This window comes from Molossus molossus, unplaced genomic scaffold (genome assembly GCF_014108415.1).
Source record: "Molossus molossus isolate mMolMol1 unplaced genomic scaffold, mMolMol1.p scaffold_m16_p_4, whole genome shotgun sequence".
NCBI classification, from domain to species: domain Eukaryota; kingdom Metazoa; phylum Chordata; class Mammalia; order Chiroptera; family Molossidae; genus Molossus; species Molossus molossus.
Genome location: NW_023425377.1, coordinates 36570805 through 36585490, shown reverse-complemented (window position 1 = coordinate 36585490; position 14686 = coordinate 36570805). Strand labels below are relative to the sequence as shown.

Below are 14686 nucleotides of genomic sequence, written 5' to 3'. Positions count from 1 at the left end.
TTACTTGAACTACATAAGAACCAGTTATAACCTAGAAGAATAAGAGGACATTAAAAGCACAATAAAAATAAAATATTTCCAAGAAAAAAGGCATACTTAAAAGTGTTGTAGCTCATAAAGTCCATCTTTTGTACCTGTGCTTCACTTTCACACAATTAAAATGACTATAAAACACAGAGCTTTTCCTGGACCAAAGGCATCCAGAGAACGAACTCCTTTGGTGCCAATTAGCATGGTTCTGCCATTATTCAGTAGCCGTGGTTGTTGACCATGTAAGAATGGAGAAACTCAGACATTCCATGAATTAAAAAAAAGAAAAAGTAAGTGCCTCTAGAAAAAATGAGCTCATGGGTGTGGTCAGAGAATTCTGACAGTGTAATCTTGATAGATTACTGGATCCTAAGGATTTACACTGGTGCAGACAAACAGAGCTACTGCACTGGACTACTGTAAGATCTGATCAGGTAATGCATGAGCATTGCCTAGCATGGGGCCTAGCACACAGTATATGTTCAGCTATCATCCCCATCACTCTTACCAGCTGTTTTTAGCTTGCTTTCCAAATAGAGAATGTGGTGTTTGCTCTTACTTGCCCTTAGGGGTTCTTTGGTAGAAAAGTTTAATGTTGAAAGTATTTACCAAGTTGAAAGGGCCCTAGAGTAGCGATTTTCAACCTTTTCAACTCATGGTACACATAAAGTACTTACTATAAATCTGCAGCACACCCCCCAAAAAAATTTTACCTGACCAAAAAAAAAAAAAAAGGTGTAATTTTGATTTACTTACAACAACAAAAAATAGTAATTACCTGTCCTTTTTGCTCCAAAGTGACTTTTCTTTTTTTATCCTCACCCAAGGACATTTTTCCATTTTTTGTTCAGATAGAGTGGGTGGGAGAGAGAGAGAGAAAGATCGATGTGAAAGGGACACATCGAGTGGTTGCCATCTGCACGACCCAACCAGGGCCGGGGACAAACTGCAACCGAGGCACGTGCCCTTAGTGGGAACCAAACCCTAGTCTCTCCGGACCACAGGGTGACGCTCTAACCACTGAGCCAAACCAGCCAGGGCGCTCCAAAGTGACTTTTTAAAAAATCAGGTGCCTATACTGTACATGAGAATTTCTGGTACCAAGATTTAATCAATCAGACACAACCTTATTATGTGACATGATTAATAAGATGCAACTCTACTTATATGATCTATATATTTATGGTTGAAGACAGGGCACTCACACCAGAGGGCTATTGTTGTTTTGTCATTTTTTTATTTGACAGTCTAAGGGAAAAGATGTCAGTGCCCCTGACTATATAGTCAGGTGTTGCATGTTTTAAAAATTCTTGGGGCACGCCAGTTGAAATTTGCTGCCCTAGAATGAAGTGGAGAGCTCTCCAGGGTACTGATATCTAAAATGGAAAATCAATAGCAGTAAAAGTACATACAAAGAACCTTCAGAAGCAAATTGTTCATTCTTGCGGGACCAAAATGCAGCTCCAGTGAAAGCTGGTTAATAAAAATGTATCCTGTGCCCCTGGAACAGAATCCCCATGCCATCTGTTCCCAGGGACCTCAGTCCAACTGGTGAAAGTCCTCGGGGTTTTTCAGAGAATCGACCTTGCATATTTCAGAGCTTTTTGAGAGCCTTCAATGTGCCAAGCATTGGGTGAAGTTTACAAATGAGTTACAGAGCATTTGTGGCTCCCCAGGTATAATGATCAAAATTAAACTGTTATTTCCTTCATTCCTCCCACTGTTAATTTTTTGGAAACATTTGGCTCTGGATTTAGAAATGGGTAATTGGAGACTATTCATTTCTAAGTCCTTTCTTTCTCCAATCAGGGCAGGTTCATTTCAGTTTCCTTGGGATCGTTCCCAAGGTTATTAAATTCCATTCCTTAACTGATCACATTAAAGCAATCATGACAAAGTTAGTGCTGATTGGCCCTGGGGTTTCCTGGTGTACCTTCTAGCTATTAGAAACAACCGCAAGCTGAGCGAAGAATGGTTGTGTCTCCCACTGTAGGGCTGTAAGTATCGTATCACTGAAGTCTTTTGTTCCTCTTGTTCCTGTTTGCTTGTGTCCCACACTCTTTAATCACTGCCAAAATACTTTTCTGTGTGCATCCAAATAAGCTGAGCAACTCAGTTTTAACCTTGTCCACAACCAGCTCTCTTTCCTGCATGAATCTTCACCAATATGCAACTCAATGGCCAATTACCTCCCTTACATTACTCTAAGATAAGGCCTAGAGTGCTAATATAAAATATGAATCAGGTCTTAACAGTGCATGGAAGACAGGCAACAATCAATATTGGGAAAAATACCAATGAGGTTTCCCAAAACAAACAGAATAAACACAAGGAGTAAAATCTTTCATTTGCATTCTTCAGCAATAAATACTGAGAACCCAGCAGGTAAGACAGAGCAGGGAGATAATCATCTTTAAATACCATAATGGCTGCAAAAATTGTTTCACTACAGAAGGTGAACTGCTGTTCTTGTTTTTAAAATTATGAATTCCAATTTATTTTTTAAAAGAGCTTCATGACTATGTCTACCACAATCTGGCCTCAAACTTCCCTTCCAGAATTTAGGTACCTTTTCTAGCCTATATTTTCCTTGTCCTCCAATATTTACCCTGTTGTCAGTTACTCAAACGACTCACACACCCTCAAACATCAGCTTTGCCTTTATGCCTCCAGAGTCTAGACTGCAGTGTCCAATACAAAGAATCAGTCCATTCTTATATTCACCTTATAAGGCCAATCTTATCTCTAATTGAAAAATGAGGGAAAAAAATAAGAACTTGTCAGAGATCATGAAACTAATAAGTGGCCAAGCTGGGGTGTGACTCCGAGTCTGTCAAAATCCAAAAGAAGCCTTAGGTGACCAAAGACAGGATCTGTGCTCCTCACCTAAATGGCAACTGGAATGTCATGGGCTCAGTGACAGTTGTTGAATGAGTGTGTCAATGGCCCCTGGCCCATGGGCTTAATCACTGCTCTATCCTCTGTGAGGCCAGGGACTGAGTGTGGCTCATCATTTCTGAACCCCATGTCCCCTGACATGTGTCTGCTCTAAGGGATATGTTTGGTTAATGAAGAATACACTGTAAGGAGTTCTTTGGATGAATGTTTTCAGTTGGGATTTCTAGGTCACAAAGATTCAGAGCTAGAATGGTCCCTGGAGCATCTGCCTCCAGACCAACACATTCATATTTAACATAGGAAAGACTTTAACCCGCGAATTCAGCAAACATTTATGAAGCTAATTTCACATGCCAAGTACTATTATAAGCACTGGGCATTCGAGAGACATAAGTCCTTGCTCTTAAGGAACTGCCATTCTAGTACAGGGCTAGCGAGAGAGAAAGGAAGGGGAGAAGGGAGAGAGGAGGAGGAAGAGAGGAGGGCAGGAAGGAAGGAGAGGGGAAAAAATGAAGAACGGAGGGAGCCAGGGAACATACATGAGACAGGTATAAGAGCTAGGCAGCTAATTTTGAAAGAGTGATGCAGTAGAGAGCTCCTGAGTAGTCAAGTTGGATTGAGTAGTCAGGGAAGACTTTTCTGAGGAGGGGCCATTTAAACCACAAACTGACAAGAAGGAAGATGATTTGAAGATCAGTTCAAACATTCCAGGAGAGGGACTGCAAAGGCCCCAAGTGGGAACTGACCCTGGAGTATTTAATTAAGGAGCAGGTCTTGACAGATTGCATGACTTTTCCAAGTACATACAGCTGGTGTAGGACCAGGACTTATGTCTAGAAAAACCAGTTCTCAGATGTGTATTCTTACAGCAATGACCCCAGATATCTGAGCAATATGCTGAGGTCCGATTGAGGTGCATCAGCAACTACACGCTGGCTGTGCCCCAGGCCTGGACTTGCCTTCATGACTACTGCACACCATGACAGGCAGGGTACTGCTTCAACACAGTGCTCTTGACTGGCTATTGCTCAGGTTGCAGAAGCTAAAGGTGAGCAACTGGAGAGAACCAAGATCTCAGGCTTCCTGGACACTGTCTTTGCTCATGTAAGCAAACCACCGCCATGTGTGATATGCATTACATGGAAAGGTCAAAGGAACATTTACTTGGTAGTCCAGACAAATCCAATTGCACATCTGAACTCAGCTCCTTGGGTGCTGTGTGACCTTGGCATTTTCTGCAGCCTGTCTGAGCTGTAAAGGAGGTGCTACCTTCTCCCTTACATGGTGGCTAGGATGAGACAATGTGTCACATGCTGAACATCTATCTTAGCAAGTACTCTCTAGCTGTAATCACTGTTTCCCACATGATACTCCTGAAACATGACTCATAGTTGCCCCAGTCCAAACTGGACCCCTTTTCTTGTCCAGTTTTCTCTACTAGGGCATCTTCAAGCCCAGGTACAGCCTTGAAATCACCTGTCCTCTAATCTCTACTTCCTAGACCTCCAACAATCCTCCTCCGTTGCCCAGCTGGTCCTACTCTCCGCAGCACCCCCTCCAGTGATTGTCCCCCACGGCCCCCCAGTCTGCCTGACTCCCCCTTTCCCAAGCCCTGCCTCAGCCTCATCAGCGCTCAGGCCGCCAGCGCAGGGAAAGATGGCTGGAAGGTTCACTGCCCCCGCTCAATGAGGTCAAGCTGGAAAGCGATACCTGGCACTCTGAAATGTAGAGCACAGGATGAAAGAAGAAGAGAAACATCAACATAAAGGAGCTCCCCCGTCCCCAAACACTGCTGCCCTACGCAAATGTGCAGCAGAGGCTCCTGGCACTAGACCCCACTGGCTGGGGTTAAAGCAGCCACTAGGCCTTTTTGATCCTGAACAGCTAATGAGAGGGTGTGTTTCTGTGTAATCCAAACAGTATCCGTTTCACGCCCAGTCGTTTTTTAAAGGGGCAGCAAATCTCCCTGGTGTGTTCCTTCCTCTGACAACCAAACACTCCGTCTGGTCGCTTGTGGGCCCTGTCCAATCAACAAGGGCAAGAGGCCCTTGATGCCAATTCAAAGCGCCCACCACAAAGGCAGACCCACTGGGCCCTCTCGCTCCCCCCTAACAGGCTGCCCTCATTGGAAGCCAAGCCCAAATTCAGGAGTTTGAACTCAGAGGGACGAAGCAGCCTATTAATTTTAACTACTTTCTAAATTGAAGTTGACCACATTTTAGATGCAGTTCACCACTGTTTCAGGCAATGGCAGTAACAGATGGAGTACAGTGGAGCCTCATCGGGCAGGGGAGACATTCCCAGAACCACAGAGTAAGGGACCCCAAACTACATTCACGGGGAGGCAGGGGAAGTGCCTTTATATTGTGGGAGGCAGAGAGGGCCTGTGGCAGAATGACCACCAAGTGTTGTTGCAAAAATGAAGTGACATGTTGGATGTGGTCTCATTGCTCGGCTGGCATCTGCTATTGTAGGCTTCCAGGGTCATAAATGCCATCTCAACCTGTCCCCTCCCTCACCAACAATGTGCATGTTCATCTCTTAGGGGATAATTCCCTATGGGAACCCATCTCCTTAGCAACTCTTTCCCTTGACTTCAAAAAGAAAATCAATAGGAGAACAGACTTTAAAATAGTCTGACACTCAATAATTCATCTGTTTGTTCAGCACAGACCCTCACTGAGCCCTATTATATGCCAGGCATCATTCTGAATGCTCAGCAAGAGAGGCCCTACCCCCAGCATGTGACACTTTCAGACCCAGGAGAACTTCCAGGGACCTGCCACATCTGATCTCATGGAGTCCTTACAGCAACCCCATGAGGCAGGTGTTACTATCAGGGTTGTTTTACAGCCACGACAACTGAGGAGCTTGTAAAGACAGGACAAGGCACTTGCCCCGCATCTGGAAAATGCTGGAAGACACTGAGCAAGAGTTCAGGCAGAAGCAGAACCAGCCCTGGCTGGTTTGGCTCAGCGGTTAGAGCATTGGCCCACAGTCCAGAGAGACCCAGGTTCGGTTCCCACTAAGGGCACGTACCTCAGTTGCAGTTTGTCCCCAGCCCCAGTTGGGGTTGTGCAGGAGGCAGCCACTTGATGTGTCCCTTTCACATCAATGTTTTTCTCTCTCTCTCCCTCCCACTCTACCTGAACAAAAATGGAAAAATCTCCTGGGGTGCAGATAAAAAGAAAAAGCAGCAGAACCAGAGCCTCCCTGCACCAGAGGCCACAGAGCCCAATTATCCCACAGATGAGCTTTGAGTATCTAGAAGTGCTTTTAACTTCTGAGCAAGTTGCTAGCAATAAAAAAAATGAGAACATATTGCAGAAAAATCCAGTACACACTTCTGGACTATTCCTAATGGAAGAGCTGGCCATGCTCCCACAGGCTGCCTCCTGTGCCCTGTCGCCGTGCCCTCCCCTCTGTACACCTGTTTCGCCTTGGTCCCTTCCTTCTCCTTCTCTCCTACAGTAATTGCCTGCCTGGTCCCTAAAGGCACTGGTGTTTGTACCACACAGCTCCAAAGGAACATCTATTTTCTTCACAAAATAAGCGATCGCACCATTCAACTCCGCACTCGCGTCCCTCAGCCAGGACTCCCAGGACCATTGGATGAATGTTCCAGCAGGGTTCGTTTTCCTTAGTCAAAAAGCAGTTTTCAGCGCGTGTATTTCAGTGTTTGGCAAACAACATAACTACTTTTTTTTTTAAGCTTTAACAGGCTAATTATTCTTCCTTTGAATGTTGCCATCTGGGTAATTAATTCAGCAATCCTCTGCCTGGAGAATTCCCCTAACAGGCTTTCCTCTGCTTTCCTCCTTGGAGTCAGGACTGAGCTGAACCTCAGTCTCAGTGCTGTCAGGTCCCAGAGGTGACTGCATGGCCGGGGCCACAAAGGGACCTCTTCCCCCCGGGTTCCCCAGGGTGGGGCTGTCACCACCATGCATCTCAAAGTGGCCGCGGACACCTTCCACGTGGCTTCCCTCTGGTCAGTCGCTAGGTCTGCAATTAAGATCCTCCTTACATCACAGCCCACAGAAGTCTCATTCCCTGGGCACTAACTCCTGAAACCATATGAAAAACCAGAAATTCCTGGGGATGAAAGTGTGTTAACCAGGGGTAAAAAGACAGGCTTCAGAAGGTCTAAAATCTGCACCTAATGTTTTATGTGCATCTTTGTGATGTGAGGGGCCCAGAGTGGAGGTTCACCTTAAATCCTTCAATCCCCTTACTAACAGCACCCTGTTTCCGGACACCGAATCTTCTCTCCCCGGTGGGCTCAGGCTACGTAGTATGGTTCAAACTCCCATTTCCCACCAAAGGGGCAGGGGTACCAAGTGCCAGGTGGTGCTTCCTCTCTCCGCCCTGGTTCCTCAGTCCCCACGTCCTTCCGGTGACTCTGCAAAGCAACGGAGAGGCCCCAGGGCAGAGGGCACTTCAGGCATTATCACCAGCTAGCCCTCTGAATTCCCTTCATCCTCGGCCTTTCCCACGTCCAAGCCAGGGTTTTCCACTCCATCCTCTCCAGCCTTTGTGAGCCTTGGACATCCTTCCCTGATACCTCAGTCAGGCTCCGTGGCTGCCATCCAGAGAACTCTTAAACAAGACAGCTCCGTGGTGTCTAGAGAGCATCCCAGGGGTCTGTGGTCAGAAAGTACACGTTCAGGATGCTGAGCAAGTCTTAGATGGTTAAATGCAGCCACACTGGAAAGCTGATGCACTGAACCATCATTGCTGTGACTTCAGAGTGACTGGGTAAGCAGACCCTCCTCAACGTCACAGCCCACAGCACATTTTAAAAGCCTGTGTCTCATCGAGGAGCCAGTGCCACAGCTACCCCATTTCCCTGATGTAAGAATAAGATCCAGTCGCTGCCATGGTCCGGGTGAGGTCTGAGAACTGTTGTCCCCATTCTCAGCTCCAGTGATACGGTGCACGTGGATTACCTCAGTGCAAACACAGCGCCCTGGCACAATATTTGAGCTGGCTTTACATTTTTACTTTCAAGCTGGTGAGAAAGTGTTTTCTTTTTCTTTTCCTCCAACCCTCAGGGAAAGAAGCCTCTGATCAATATACTATTCCCATTTCTCTAGTCTCCTGAGAGAACCTTCTGGCTTCTTAAAATGCCATCTGAAGGAAGACCGGGGAAGAATGTGTGCTTAGATCAAAGCTATTACACAGCCCCCACACTCTCAGGAGACATCTGGCCGTGTCTGGAGACAATCTGCTTATCACAACTGATGTGGGAAGGGGCAGGATGCTTCCGGCATTTAGTGGGTAGAGCTCAGGGCAGGTGTTAAGCACTCTACAGTCTAGAGGACAGCTCCACACAGCAAAGAATTATCTGGCCTGAAATGTCAACAGGTTGCCATACCAGCTTAGACACACAAGGCTCGCTGGGAGGAGCCATGTTCACAGTCTTTGATGCTGCACTCATTTCTGCGTGAGCAATGTGGGAAGTCAGTGAGCCTGCTGGACCTGGAGCCACAGGAAGAGGCAAGGAGACAGTGGGCTTTGTCCCTGAAGAACCTCCAGAGAGCATATCCATCCACGTCAGCATGGGAAAGGTCCTCCAGAAAGCATACAAACCAGTTTCCTCAGGGTACTCCTGAGGCACTGGAGTCCAGAGCAGGCAGGCTGACTTGTCTAATGTTCCTCAGCAAACTAGCTACAGGGCTGAAACCAGACACCTGGACTCACACCTCCAGCCCAGTGCTTCAACTACTCAGTCACGTGGAGCCAGATGAAAATGAAAAAGGATATACAGCTTCCAAACTACCCATCGCCTTCAACTTCGTTGAGAGAGGTGGAAGTTAGGAGAGACCTTTCTGTCACGGGAGGGAACAGATGCACACTCTGAAGCCCAGAAGGAAACAGACTTATTCAGCAACAAACATATATGTAGCACCCACCATGTGCCAGGCACTGGTTCAGTGCTGGGAATGTCGTAGTGAACGGGAGAGTCAGTGCCTTCTGCCATGTGAACGACCTCCTAGTGACACGTGCCGGATGGCATTCATGGCTACCAGGGAGAGGCAGGAGAGCCCAGGCCAAAGACAGAGAGAAGGTGGAGATAAGTCTGGTACCCTAGAACCCTCTCCTGGGCTCAAGGACCTATAAAAAGGCAAATTCCTTAAGGACCTTTCAAATGGATGTTTTAGGATGATGGAACATTTTTGCTTCAGGCTCTAAAACTTTCCAAGGTCACTACTTCACACCTGGTAATCACCTAGTAACACATTACTAGGTTATGCAATAGTAGTAATAATGGCCAACAGTGCCTGGACATGGTGTGTGTGCAGGGTACTGCTAGGCACTTTCCATGTACCATCTCATTAAATCGTCAACACAGCCCTGTGGTTAGGTGCCAGTACTCCTATGTATACACACAGAAACTTGGGTTCAAAGACATTCAATGACTAGTCCAAGGCCACGTAGTTAGAGGAACTCACACCCAGGTCTGTCTGCCTCAAAACTATGCCCTTAATGATGAGGCTGGATGACATGGAGACTTTCTAAGCTTTCGGAGCTAAGACCTACCAGTCAGCATGGCCGTGCCGATGTGTGCCTCAGTTTCCCTGCCATGACGAGTGTCTGTGTCATGGCCCAAAAGGCATCCCTGCAGTTATCTGTAAGGTCTACACCAGACAACGACCTTCATTAATATAGACTGTACGTCCTTTTGTTCAGTGTGGCTTCTCAGAAAATGTAAGCTGTCAACAGCCCATATATTTCAAACTCATGCATCTCAGGCCATAAAAAGACAGTGGTGTGAGGACTACCTTGTCTGAAATGTAAATGTTCGTACACTGATAAACTCCGAAAAAGAGAGATGATATGAAGTATTCATTTGCACTTCTGAACACCATCAGGCAAGACAGATTGCTTGCTGCCCCATAAATTTTCACCTCTAGATTAAATTTTGTTAACGGGACCAAGACCATTCACAAGAACCCATTTTACTACGTGAATATTGGATCTAAGTCATTAATTCTCTACCAGATTAAGTTTATCTTTATATTTGTAAAATCCCTGTCAAGAATCTCACCAAAGGTCTCTCTGCTCAGGCCCACACCCACTGGGGCCCGGGCCCCACCGAGAGCAGTCCGACCAGAACCGCCTGGGGTCACGGCGCAGGCTGACCGGCTGCTGGCTCTAAGCACACTGCATGAGTAAACGTGTGGGGCCTCACCCAGCGACTTCTAGAGAACACCTGCGGCGCACCGGAGAGTCGGTGCTTTCACCTGGATGGTCTCGTTTAACCCTCACCAGAAGGCTAAGAGTTGTGCTTCTCTCATCTCACCAAACAGGAAAAAACAAACAAACAAACAAACAACAACGGAGGTTCAGGGAGGACTGACCACTGCCCTGGGTCACGCAGCTAGAACATGCCCAGGCCAAGATTCAAATCCATTTTTTCATTCCCAGTCCAAGTTCTCCATTCTTTCTCTCCCTTCACTAATAACCCCATTTCACCAGTCATTTAAGAGAGGCAGCCATAAATAAAATACAGCCCTGGCCTTGAGGAACCTAAGATTTTATAGGGAAAGAGATGTCCCCACGCAACTGCAGAAGTTAACGTTCACAGAACACTTGGGACATGCCAGGCACTTGACGAGGCTCTTGCAAACATTATCTAACAGCCACCAAGTGAGGAAGGTGCTGCTATGGACAATTTGTGTCCCTCTTCAAATGATATTTGGAGATGGGGCCTTTGGGAGTAACTAGATGAGGGTGGGGCCTCATGGTGGGATTAGAGCCCTCACAAGGGACACCAGAGACCTGACCTGCTCTCTCTCCTTCCCTAGGTGCACACAGAGAACAGAGTGGCTGTCCACAGGTCAGGAAGAGGGCTCTCCCCAGAACCTGACCATGCTTGCACCTTGACCTCTGACTTCCAGCTCCCGGAACTGTGAGGAAATAAACTTCTGTTGTTCGAGCCATGGAGTCTATAGTGTTGCTATGCTAGCCCGAGCTGACTAACACAGGTGCAATCACTATTACCACGTTAAAGATAAGAAAACTGAAGTTCAGAGAGGCCCGAGTGCAGAGTAATAAGCTTTGATTCAGCCCTCCTGTGGTGGCTACAAAGCCCTTACCACTGACTGTGCTCTAACACCACCACACACACAGGGAACCAGCCATCAGACTGTCGCCACAATAGAACATAAATGCATGTGTTCTAGGGGAGTGAACAGAGAGACCCTCCAAGGGAACTCAAATATGAGCGGGCACCCTCAGACCTGCGGGCACCACCACCTGGGCGGCACCCACCTGTGCTCCAACACCCTGCTCTTCCCTGGACACGCCCACCTCTGAGTTCATTCTTTCCTCTGGACAGCCCCCTATGGCCCACACTCACCATGCCTGGGAGTCACGCGCCGTACAGTTTCCATTCGGCCTGTCTGTCTTCCTGCCTGTGAGCACCTGGAGCAGGGGACGGCCCTGTGCCCCGCCGACTAAATGTCGGCTGAACTTAACTGCTAGGTGACGTTCTGGAAACCACCACATGAAGGACAGGCAGCACTACAAGGCTGTGTGCTGTGAAGGGCCGGGGCCTAGCTCATAACGGGCGCTCTGCAAATGTTTGCTGAATAAAGAAAAAGCCACTCGTCGGTTTCAGGCAGCCTTGAGCTGTGTGTATTTACATCCAGCTTTAACTTATCCTTAGACAAAAATAGCTGTTGGAAGAAAAATTACAAATGATAAAAAGTTTTACAAAATGAAGACAAGTGAGGAAAACCCCAGGCCGGCACGCAGTAGGCATTCAGGATTGGTCCTTGACTTGCTGAACTCATCAGCTAACACCTCCAGCCACGCTGAAACTGCTCTTCCCAGCCGAGGGAAACATGACAACCTCTGTACCCTTCTAATAAACATGGGTTGTCTGTGTGCCTCCAATTATAAAGGAAACTGCGACTTAAAGTCCATGAAGTGTACCAGAGCAGCTGCTGGTGCGCTGCACACGCCTCACTCACTGTCACCAGGACAGTCAGCCACCCTGGCCAGCACGTGGCCTGAGCACGTGGCTTTGAAGTGTAGGATTTTATACTTCACTTCCATTGTTTTAAAACAGCCTTCCTTCTCAAGGAATTCAGTGATGACTGCACTTAAACCCTCGCCACTACCTAAAGCAGCCCTGGCCTTCAACAACAACCCTTGCCACTTCTAAATTTTCCAGATGGATGCAAAAACAAAATAATACTCTATCAACTCTCAAAACTGTGATCAGAATATCCCTCCAACTTAACCCAGAGGTGGTGCCCCATCCTGCAGGCTGTCTTATGTGAAAAGGCCAATACTTTGCCATGCCGTCTGTTCATTTTGATGCCTCCGTGATGGCAGGAAATTAGGACTTGGAAAACAAGACCCAATTGGGTCCATCCTTCCATTAATAGACAGGGCAGGATATAACAAGGGAAATAGCAACATTTCCAAGCGATCTCAGTTTCCATGTAGGAGGACAGGTTCTCTGTGCATCAATATTTTGATATTTCATGCACTGTCATCTGTGCACTGTTTAATAAAGCCACTGAGGGGATAAGTTTGTTTTATTCTTCAACCTTTCCACTGGAGACCCAGATCTATTGTACCTGATGGTGGAGCTCAGCGGGCAATCATAGAGAGGTATGTGCTTTTTTTTTTTTTGAGGCCAAGGGGCTGTTACTAGTTTTAACTACACAATCCCAATATCTAATATATACTCTTTAGCTCAGGGACATCCAATCATCTTCTAGTGGTGCTGAAGGAAGTGAACTCACTTCAGAATCCAATAAACAGTGATGCAATCGATCAGCAGATCACCACACCTTTACTGAGGGCCACACTGGGGGACACAAAGCTTGTAAACTGGGGTCACTATCCTCATGGAACTAATGGCCCCCTGCAGAGACAAGATGAAAACACACAGACAGAAACACACAGGTAAACAGTGGAGACTGCGAACCAGCAGAGAGCAGGTCTGACTATCATGCTGGCAGTGCCCAGGACCCACAGGTGGAAGGCACGGTGGATACCTGTCTTGCTGTCCAGTATCTAACTCCCTCCCTCCTAGCACAGATGGCTCTCCCATCTGTGCAGTGCAGGTGAGAATGAAGCTTCTGTTGATGCTTGCCTCTCACCTATGGGCGAAGGGATCAGACACTTCATTTCCCTGAGCATAGAGTCTTCAGGGAGTGACTCAGAGAAAATCCAAAGATCAAACTCACCTCAGCCAAGGTGGCAGCACCTGGACTTGACCATGTCCAACGTCTGACTGTCTGCAGGGCCCTCAGTTTCCGCCTAGTGTCCACTCCAACCCCCAGCAGTTCTTTCAGCTTCTGCTACCCTTCTAATAAAGCACCTCTTTCAGAAACTTCTTAAGTCAACCGAGTTGGCTTCTGTTTCCTCCAACCATGCTGCACTGATCAAGCACTCGGCAGCTGCTTGTGATGGCAACATCGGGTACACTACGCTGCGACTCCACCTCACCCCTGGGCTGGCTGTCCAACCTGCAGAGGGAGCTTGTGTTTAGGATACGCGTGTCTTTACAAGACTGAAATATTGATTTTAAAAAACAAAACTAAACAAAACAAAAACTGTGGACTAGAATCATGGTAAACGTCAGAACTATATTGGTCTTTTTTGCATTTATTTGTAGATTAGCATTGTTTTTATTTTGAATTACATATGGATCAGAATTTAGAGATCCTAAAAATTCTAGCCTGGCTCTACCTATTGAACAAATATCTGTGCATTTATCAAATCTCCTTAATCAGGGTACTGAGTCCTTTAAGGTATAGGCTAGACAAACATTTCTTAAAAAAAAACAAACAAAAAAAACACAATTTTTTTTTCTTTATTGATTTGAGAGAGAGAAGAAGAGAGGGAGAGAGAGAGAGAGAAACACTGATGAGAGAACATCAACTGATGGCCCCCCCTGCACACCCCACACTGGGGATCAGGCTCACAACATGAGCATGTGCCCTGACTGGAAATCGAACCGGCGACGTTCTTGGTGCATGGGTCAACACTCAACCACTGAGCCACACCAGCCGGGCAAGCTAGACAAACATTTCTTGTCGTAAATACCTAGCTACCATATATCTAGCACTATCCATGTGTTAGGTAGTTACTAAATTCTGTGTATGTCGGTAACCAAAGTGTACATTATCATTACCATTTTATAGTAAAGAGGATAGAGGCCCAGAGGAGATAAGTAACTGGCCCTAAATCACATACTAGTAAAAGGCGGAGGTAAAGTCCGAACCCCTCTAAAGAGATTCAAGGGCTTCTGTGTCCAACCTAACCACCAAGTTATGCCAGCACACATCATGGTACCTTTTGAATATGATGACTAAGTCTTGGGGGCAAAAAGAAAAGAGACTCAAACCATACCTCAGCCAGCTCCCAGCTTCTGCCTAAGCTTTCCCTCTGGAGGGGGGCACCTTCTCCAGCTGGGGTGTGAGCACCTCCACCACAGCTCATGGCAGCAGGCAACAATCCGTATTTAGCTGAGACCCTTCCTCTTCAAGTTTAAACATGTTTCTCTCCGCTCCGTGGGGAAGAAACAAGCTGACCCAGCTCGGTGGTATAATTGGCTTTCATATGCTTCAAGACAATTACTAGGTCTCCCTGCAGGCTTCTTTTCCTGAGGCTACAATTCCTAATTACTTCTCATACATGTCCTATTTCCAACTCCACAATCGAATACGCTGCACTCCTCTGAACCATGTCCTAGCTGTCCTCTGCAGTCAGTGCTCCTGACACGTGACACTGT

General features: G+C 46.8%; 1 protein-coding gene across 1 annotated transcript in view; it reads right to left on the bottom strand.

Annotated features, from left to right (window-relative positions):
* The window catches only part of SPOCK1 (SPARC (osteonectin), cwcv and kazal like domains proteoglycan 1), a 177293-nt gene extending 165898 nt beyond the window's left edge, over window positions 1–11395 (bottom strand). Inside the window, exon 1 of the mRNA XM_036281827.1 lies at window positions 11291–11395. Within this exon, the coding sequence (XP_036137720.1) occupies window positions 11291–11324 (34 nt within the window). The 5' untranslated portion in view covers window positions 11325–11395. The remainder of the gene's footprint in view (window positions 1–11290) is intronic.
* Window positions 11396–14686: the final 3291 nt, after the last annotated feature.